This window comes from Procambarus clarkii, chromosome 21 (assembly GCF_040958095.1).
Source record: "Procambarus clarkii isolate CNS0578487 chromosome 21, FALCON_Pclarkii_2.0, whole genome shotgun sequence".
NCBI classification, from domain to species: Eukaryota; Metazoa; Arthropoda; class Malacostraca; order Decapoda; family Cambaridae; genus Procambarus; species Procambarus clarkii.
This window is the reverse complement of record NC_091170.1, coordinates 26,153,054-26,162,760: the sequence shown is the minus strand read 5'-3', so window position 1 is coordinate 26,162,760 and position 9,707 is coordinate 26,153,054. Positions and strand designations below refer to the sequence as shown.

At 40.0% G+C, this 9,707-nt stretch overlaps 2 protein-coding genes across 2 annotated transcripts in view; one reads left to right on the top strand and one right to left on the bottom strand.

Moving 5' to 3' along the window:
• LOC123748274 (deoxynucleoside triphosphate triphosphohydrolase SAMHD1) overlaps positions 1–9,707 on the bottom strand; it is a 259,172-nt gene that overhangs the window by 225,422 nt on the left and 24,043 nt on the right. The window contains exons 2-3 of the mRNA XM_069328220.1: positions 5,894–6,056; positions 3,318–3,392 (exon numbers count right to left, since the gene is read on the bottom strand). Of these exons, the coding sequence (XP_069184321.1) occupies positions 3,318–3,392; positions 5,894–6,000 (182 nt within the window). The 5' untranslated portion in view covers positions 6,001–6,056. The remainder of the gene's footprint in view (positions 1–3,317; positions 3,393–5,893; positions 6,057–9,707) is intronic.
• Positions 6,831–7,691, top strand: LOC138367218 (homeobox-like protein HDP1). Its single transcript, XM_069328624.1, has one exon. The coding sequence runs from the start codon at positions 6,831–6,833 to the stop codon at positions 7,689–7,691; it is 861 nt and encodes a 286-aa protein (XP_069184725.1).

Genomic DNA, 9,707 nt, shown 5'->3' with positions numbered 1-9,707 from the left:
AGGGGAGGGAAACTCCACCACCCTCCTCTGTATAGAAACCTTCCCTATCCTGAACCTTGCATGTCCCCGCTCAAATGCTCACCCAACCCTCCCTCCCATCTCACCCCATTCCTACCCTTCTACCCTTCCCCCCCCCCCTCCCACCATGGTCCCCCCTCCCCCTTTTCCTCCCTGTCCCCCTCCCCTTCATTACATACCCTCCCTGTCCCCCCTCCTTCACTTGACCCCTCACCCCAGTATCTTCTGAGACACTGTTATCCACCTCACAAATCCTCACACCAATGGAACAGCTTCCCCCATCAGCATAACGCTCACAAAGAAGGGGTCATGAGAAGGAACAGAAGAAAGGGAGTTTCAAGGCATTGTACACTAACATAGATGGAAGTACAAATAAAACAAATGAACTTGGAGAAAGTGTACTAGAAGAAAACCAAGACATAATAGCACTCACAGAAATAAAGCTAACAAAAATCATAGCAAATGCAGTGTTTCCACAGGACTACTGTGCAGCTCTGCTGGCAAGAAAATTCTTGTGGTTTGAGGAAATAGTTATTTAGGGCTGTGAAGGTTCCAGTGACTACATAACAGGTACCATAGCAATTGGAGGACAAAAAATTATAGTCGTAGTCATATATAACATACCACCAAATGACAGAAGACCCAAACAGGAATATGATGGCCACCATTAACATATTAGAGAGAGCAGCTTCTGTTGCTAGAAGAAATGCATCTGGACTACTAATCATGAGAGACTTCAACTACGGGAAGATAGATCGGGAGAACAGAGACCCACATGGAGGACCAGACACATGGAGAGCTAAGCTGCTGGACGTGGCAACAAGAAACTTTCTAAGCCAACACATCAAGGGACTAACAAGAATTAGAGGGGAAGATGAACAAGCTATGCTTGATCTGATATTTACCCTAAATGAGTGGGATATAAGGGAAGTTAAGATGGAAGCAGTCTTGGGAATGAGTGATCACAGTGTACTGATCTTTGAGCACCTGGTAGAGCTAGGATTTATCTCCCACCAAACAGAACTAGGAAACAATAGGCTGGAGTACCGAAAGGGGAATTATGAGGAGATGAGAAGTTTCCTAAGAGATATACCATGGAACACAGAACTCAGAGCTAAGTCTGTACAAGACATGATGGACAATGTCACCCAAAAGTGTCAGGCGGTAGTAAACAGGTTTATCCCGGCACAAAAGGAAAAATTCGAGTAGCAAAAGAAGAATCCGTGGTTTAATAGAGCATGTATGAAAGCAAAGGAACTGAACAAAAGGGCGTGTGTAGGAACTTCAAAAAACACAACACGAGAAAGCAGAGAGATATGCCAGAGAACCAGGAATGAGTCTGTTAAACTGAGAAGAGAAGCAGAGAAAATTATGAAAATGATATACCAAACAAAGCCAAGACCGAACCAAAGCTACTCCACAGTCACATCAGGAGAAAAACAACAGTGAAAGAACAGGTGATGAAACTTAGAACGGGTAAGTATACAGAGAATGACAAAGAGGTGTGTTGAGAAGACGTCAACAAGAGGTTCCAGGAGGTCTTCACAACAGAACAAGGTGAGGTCACTGTGCTAGGAGAGGTGGCAGTAAACCAGGCGGCTTTGGAAGGGTTTGAAATTACAAGAGATGAGGTCAAGAGACACCTTTTGGATCTGGATGTGAGAAAGGCTGTTGGTCCGGACGGAATCTCACTATGGATATTGAAAGAGTGTGCAGAGGCACTTTGCTTGCCACTCTCCATAGTGTATAATAGATCGCTGGAAACGGGAGACCTACCAGAAATATGGAAGACGGCTAATGTGGTCCCAATATACAAGAAGATTGACAGAGAAGAGGCACAGAACTACTGGCCAGTGTCCTTGACTTGTATACCATGCAAGGTGATGGAGAAGATCGTGAGAAAAAACCTAGTAACACATCTGGAGAAAAGGGACTTCGTGACAAATCGCCAACATGGGTTCAGGGAGGATCAGTCTAGCCTGACTGGCCTAATAGAATTCTACGACTAGGTGACAAAGATTATGCAAGAAAGAGAAGGCTGGGCGTACTACATTTTCTTGGATTGTCGGAAAGCCTTTGACTCAGTACACCATAAGAGGCTGGTACATAAGCTGGAGAGACAGGCAGAAATAACTGGTAAGGTACTCCAGTAGATAATGGAGTACCTAAGCAATAGGAAACAGAGTTACAGTGAGGGGTGAGACCTCAGATTGGCGTGAAGTCATCAGTGGAGTCCCACAGGGGTCTGTACTCGGTCCTATCCTGTGTCTGATGTACGTAAATGATCTCCCGGAGGGTATAGACTCATTCTTCTCAATGTTTGTTGACGATGCCAAAATTATGAGAAGGGTTAAGACAGAGGAGAACGGCTGGAGGGTTCAAGAAGACCTGGATAAACTGAAGGGAATGGTCGAACAAAAGGTTGTTTGAGTTTAACCCAAACAAATGAAGTGTAATGACGATAGGTGCAGGGAGCAAGAGGCCAGATAAAGGTATCATTTGGAAGATGAAATTCTTCAAGAGTCAGAGAGAGGGAAAGACTTGGTGGTTGATATCAGACCTGTCCCATGAATCCCATATCAGGAGGTCATCAGCGGCATATGCCAGGTTGGCCAACATAAGAACGACCTTTAGAAACTTGTGTAAGGAATCATTCAGAACTTTGTATACCACATATGTCAAAAAAATCCTGGGGTATGCGGCTCCAGCATGGAGTCCATGTCTAGTCAAGTATAAGACTTAACTGTAAAAGGTTCAAAGATTTGCCACCAGACTGGAACTCGAACTGAGAGGTATGAGCTACGAGGAGAGAGACTACGGGAATTAAACCTAATGTTGCTGGAAGACAGGAGAGTTAAGGGGGACATGATCACCACATACATGATTCTGAAAGGAATTAATATGGTAGATAAAGACTGTCTATTTAGTACAAGTGGCACACGCACTACGGGACACAGGTGGAAATTGAGTGCTCAAATGAGCCACAGAGATATTAGAAAGAACCTTTTTAGTATCAGAGTGGTTGACAAATGGAATGCAATTGGAAGTAATGTGGTGGAGACAGGCTCTATACACAGCTTCATGTGTATATATGATAGAGCCAAATAGGCTAAGGAACCTGTACATCAGTTGATGTACAGACACTACTCTCAGACTAATCTGTTCTTACTCTCTACGAGTCTACATGTCACGTGTCTACGTGAAAGTTTACGTGTAGACTCTCAACTAATCTGTTCTTACAGTGTGAGTTACTTTGAGACGTAAAAACGTCATGGTAAAAGGGTAAAGGAGAAACTTACCCTATAGAGTGTTCGTAGCGGTTGTGGGCAGCGGCCGGGTACACGAAGTAAGTTACCCCCAACTGCTTCAGGTATCTGTAAGAATATAGACTTATGTAAGCATATATATATATATATAGTAAATATATAGTATATATATATATATATATATATATATATATATATATATATATATATATATATATATATATATATATATATATATTATTAAATATGACCGAAATAGTATGATTAATAATTCTAACACGAATTTCTCAATATTTCTTATGTTTCTTTTCACTGCCGATGGTAATTGAAAAATCAATTCTCCAAAATTCATTTTTATTTCTAGTCTGACGCGACACTTGAACGCGTTTCGTAATAATTTATTACATTTTCAAAGACTTTTAGTTTACACACACACAACTATAACCTGCAAACACTAAACAGAGTTCTTACTACGCTATGATTTAAACAGCTTTCATTTTATACCCGCATTTTGGGTGAGGTGATATGTTACAACAGTTTTGGATGAGGTGAACAAAACTTTCAACACAGGACAGAACACAAAACAATGGGTATTAATTGGGTATTAATTGGGTAAATTGAAGGTAAGGATGGTAGTAACTGCAAAGGGCCTATTGGCCCATATTTCTTGATGCTTCTATATTGGTGCGGAGTCTTGAAGTGGGTAGAATATAGTTGTGCATTAATTGGCTGTTGATTGCTGGTGTTGACTTCTTGATGTGTAGTGCCTCGCAGATGTCAAGCCGCCTGCTATCGATGTATCTATCGATGATTTCTGTGTTGTTTGCTAAGATTTCTCTGGTGATTGTCTGGTTGTGGGAAGAGATTATATGTTCCTTAATGGAGCCCTGTTGCTTATGCATCGTTAATCGCCTGGAAAGAGATGTTGTTGTCTTGCCTATATACTGAGTTCTTTGAGGCTTACAGTCCCCAAGTGGGCATTTGAAGGCATAGACGTTGTTGGTCTCTTTTAAAGCGTTCTGCTTTGTGTCTGGAGAGTTTCTCATGAGTAGGTTGGCCGTTTTTTTGGTTTTATAGTAAATCGTCAGTTGTATCTTCTGATTTCTGTCATATGGAATAAATGTGGGGTCAAACATAAGAACATAAGAATAGAGGTAACTGCAGAAGGCTTATTGGCCCATACGAGGCAGCTTCTATCTACATACAAAGATTAATCAAGTGTAATTGGCCTGTTATGTTGAACATTGTCTTCTGTGTTGGCATCGTTATGATCTGGTCTTGTCCATACTCTCATGGTGGGTAGAGTAAATAGTTCCGTGATTTGGGTGTTCATGGTAGGTTGTTCTATTCTAATGTGAATTGCTTCAAGAATTTGTAATCTTCTTGCATCTTGGGTTTTGTCTATTATACAGGTATTTTTGTTCAACATTTCTCTTGTTAGGGTGATGTCATGGGCTTGTCTCATGTGATTCCTAGGGGCACCGGATTGAAGATGGCATGTCAAACGCCTCGTCACCTTGGTCGACGTCATACCTATGTACTTGGATTGAAGGTTACATCCTTCGTGGGGGCAAGTGTACATTTATACAACGCTTGACTGCTGTAGAGGGTTCCCCGTCGGCTTCGGGCTGTTTTTCATAAGGAGTTCGGAAGTGCTTCTTGGAAGTCTAATATTCTACAAAACCAAGAAGACTTCCGAACTCCTTATCAAAAAAAGGCCGAAGCCGACGGAGAACCTTCTACAGCAGTCAAGCGTTGTATACATGTACACTTGCCCCCACGAAGGATGTAACCTTCAATCTAAGTACATAGGTTCACGAGAGCGGATCAGTGTTTACAAACGCGGAATATTAAGACGTAACATAAAGTGCTTCCAGCCATCAACTCAGCGGTGTCTAAATTGGCAAATATGTTAGCTTAAATAATTTTTGTAGTAATACTCTGTACAATCCTAAAGCCGTGATTGATATGTACTATTGGATGTAATAAAGTAAATACGAAACTTAGCTTTATAATTATACACGTTACATAACCATACTTATGCTGTCTTTCATAGTTACTTCACCCAAGTCAGACTTCACTCTGATTATAAAGTGCGTGTTGGCTCGCCCTGTAATGTTAACATTCTTTAGAGAACATTCAGCCACAGATAATTTAGGTATTCCAGTTAACCATTACCCACTCTTACGATGATAGATCACGAAAGCTGATTTGATATTTTCCTGAAAAATGACGAACGCAGTTAACTATTCGAATGATGAAATGTACATAAATGGGCAAAATGAATCGCCAAAAGGGATTAATGATATACTTGAAACCACCAAATTAATATAGAATGGAATCGAATCAAGCAAACAATTGATAAAGAAAAACATTGGTCACTGGAATATTCAGCGTAGAACACCTGCAGAACAGTTGTATTCTAAGTAAATAGAACATTTGAAGCCCATACCCAGTTACGCTATAAACAGTGAATATACAGGTGCACGAGAGAGAACAATTGGATGTAACAAGGATGCACGTCGCTGAGGCCAGCACACATACACTTGACTGATTTTTTATGCTCTTAACACTCCAAAAATATTTACATAATGCAAGTTATTTATTACCTGAGTCTCTGAAACTGTGGGGTGTTGGTGATGGCGACGCAGAGCGGGTCGAGGGAGATGTACCCGTGTACAGCATCCTTCATTAACTTGCCTTTCCTTTTCGACATCCTTTGGCTTGGCACTTTTTCCTGAAGTTGTTTTTCCTCCGTTTCCGATATTCTCTCTGTTGGAGCAAGACAGAAACAATGTTGTGAACTCTGATGTGACTGAAGGTGTATATATTGTGATATGTATATTTAAGTTTCTATAAGTTGACCAACATATAATATGACCCATACAGTGTTTTTAAAAAAGGAAATGCGTTCTTTCATGCTGCCTTGTTCACAATGTTCACAATGTTCATAATGTTAACAATGTTCACAGTGCTCACAATGTTCACAGTGTTTACAGTGTTCACAGTGTTCATAGTGTTCACAGTGTTCATAGTGTTCACAGTGTTTACAGTGTTCACAGTGTTCACGACGTTCACAGTGTTATTAATGTTCACAGTGTTCACAATGTTCACAATGTTCACAGAGTTCACAGTGTTAACAATGTTAACAGTGTTCACAATGTTCACACTGTTATTAATGTTCACAATGTTCAGTGTTCACAATGTTCACAATGCTCACAATGTTCAGAGTGTTCACAATGTTCAGAGTGTTCACAATGTCAGGAATGTTCACAATGTCAAGAGTGTTCACAGTGTTCACAATGTTCACGGTGTCCACAGTGTTCACAATGTTCACAGTGTTCACAGTGTTCACAATGTCCACAGTGATCACACTGTTAATAATGTTCACAATGTTCACAGTGTTCTCAATGTTCAGTGTTCACAGTGCTCACAATGTTCAGTGTTCACAGTGTTGACAATGTTCACAGTGTTCTCAATGTTCAGTGTTCACAGTGTTCACAATGTTCAGTATTCACAGTGTTGACAATGTTCACAGTGTTCACAATGTTCAGTGTTCACAATGTTCTCAATGTTAACAATGTTCACAGTGTTCACAATGTTCACAGTGTTCACACTGTTAATAATGTTCACAATGTTAACAGTGTTCACAATGTTCACAGTGTTCACAATGTTCTCAATGTTTACAATGTTCACAGTGTTCACAATGTTCACAGTGTTCACACTGTTAATAATGTTCACAATGTTCACAGCGTTCTCAATGTTCACAGTGTTCTCAATGTTCAGTGTTCACAGTGTTCACAATGTTCAGTATTCACAGTGTTGACAATGTTCACAGTGTTCACAATGTTCAGTGTTCACACTGTTAATAATGTTAACAATATTCACAGTGTTCATAGTGTTCACAATGTTCACAGTGTTCACAATGTTCACAGTGATCACAATGTTAACAATGTTCTCAATGTTAACAATGTTCACAGTGTTCACAATGTTCACAGTGTTCACAATGTTCACAGTGTTCACAATGTTCACAATGTTAACAATGTTCTCAATGTTAACAATGTTCACAGTGTTCACAATGTTCACAGTGTTCACAATGTTCACAGTGTTCATAGTGTTCACAATGTTCACAGTGTTCACAATGTTTACAGTGTTCACAATGTTAACAGTGTTCACACTGTTAATAATGTTCACAATGTTCACAGTGTTCACAATGTTCACAGTGTTCACAATGTTAACAATGTTATCCATGTTAACAATGTTCACAGTGTTCACAGTGTTCACAATGTTCACAGTGTTCACAATGTTCACAATGTTAACAATGTTCTCAATGTTAACAATGTTCAGTGTTCACAATGTTCACAGTGTTCACAATGTTCACAGTGTTCACAATGTTCACAATGTTAACAATGTTCTCAATGTAAACAATGTTCACAGTGTTCACAATGTTCACAGTGTTCACAATGTTCACAGTGTTCACAATGTTCACAGTGTTCACAATGTTCACAGTGTTCACAATATTCACAATGTTCAGTGTTCACAGTGTTGACAATGTTCACAATGTTCACACTATTAATAATGTTCATATTGTTCACAGTGTTCCTAGTGTTCACAATGTTCATAATGTTCAGTGTTTATAATGTTCACAGTGTTCACAATGTTAACAATGTTCTCAATGTTAACAATGCTCACAGTGTTCACAATGTTCACAGTGTTCACAATGTTCACAGTGTTCATAGTGTTCACAATATTCACAATGTTCAGTGTTCACAGTGTTCACAATGTTAACAATGTTCACAGAATTCACAGTGTTCCCAGTGTTCACACTGTTAATAATGTTCACAATGTTCACAGTGTTCATAGTGTTCACAATGTTCAAAATGCTCAGTGTTCATAGTGTTCACAATGTTCACAGTGTTCACAATGTTCAGTGTTCACAATGTTCAGTGTTCATAAAGTTTACAATGTTCACAGTGTTCACAATGTTTACAATGTTCAGTGTTCACAGTATTCACAATGTTCACAATGTTCAGTGTTCACAATGTACACAAAGTTCACCCATGTTAACATGGGTAACATTGGGTAACAATGTTACCCATGCTCACAGTATTCTCAATGTTCACAATGATAACATTGTTCAGTGTTCACAATGTTAACATTGTTCAGTGTTCACAATGTTAACAGTGTTCACAATGTTCAGTGTTCACAATGATCACAGTGTTCACTATGTTCACAATGTTAACATTGTTCAGTGTTCACAATGTTCACAATATTCACCATGTTCACAATGTTAACATTGTTCAGTGTTCACAATGTTCACAGTGTTCAAAATGTTAACACTGTTCACAATGAAATCGCATCAACTTGTTGTGTCAATGAGAAAATCATTAGGAGCGAAGAAGAGAATTCGACCCGCTCACTTTGTACTCCCAAGTACACACCATAGACCACATCACCAATACATGGTCAAATACAATGCAACCTGGGATTCCACTGAATCCTTTAGGGGTACTGAGGCTTCCAACTGAAAATTCAGGCAGCGTTTCACGCATTGTCCGCCTGCATTCTGGCATTGACTGCCTGCACTCCAGTAGCTTTTTCTTTTCCTGTTTTGCGTGCAACAGTCTTCAGATATAACGCTTTCGCTGTGTACTACCTGTCCTCTTAAAAATAACGTCGCTTGTGGCCGTTTGCCCGGTTGGCCGAAAGTGGACGTAATTTGAAAATGAGAAAAAATAAAATTAAATATGAGATTTTTTTTTCAACAACAGTTAGTTAAGGGTCCTCAGGTAGGTTAGGTGGGCAGGAAATTCTCATAAAGTTTCAAAACGTTATGTAAAAGTTAATTAAAAGTTTCCTCTCCTAACCTTTCCTAGTAGGCCGGACGACTCAAATAGAAAACGGGACAGTACGTCACTTTTGTGAGTCGATTTCATTTCAAATTACATCCACTTTTGGCCTTAGCGCGCATACGAGCCAAAAGCGACGTTATTTTTAAGAGGACAGGTTGGTCATACAACACTGTAGGTCGTAATTAATTTGAACATATCCAGAATATTCCGGCAAAATCCTTTTGTCATATTATTTCTTTTACAGGTCAATAATATGGCAGCTCTGAAGCAGGTACCACAGCCAGCACTTGCCTCTCAGAACTGGGTAGTTACAGCAACTATGAGAAAAAGGTAGTTAGAGCAACAGCCCACGAGAGACCCAGCGACGCAGCGAGCACCTTAAACCCCTCGTACACGTCCAGCACCAGGAACGCTCCCAAAGTCTCGTCAGATAGTGGCAAAACGCACCTAGTATCACACTGGGATGTCTTCAGACAGTGTATACGGGTCCCCATCACAACTGTGTGTTTGTGTACTCACTAACACACCACACTTTGCTTAGGGGGGGGGAGGGGGGCTCAAGGCACACCAA

What these genes read in the sequence shown, in the direction of transcription:
- LOC138367218 (XM_069328624.1), top strand. Translation starts at nt 6,831, where the DNA reads ATGTTCAGTGTTCACAATGTTCTCAATGTTAACAATGTTCACAGTGTT.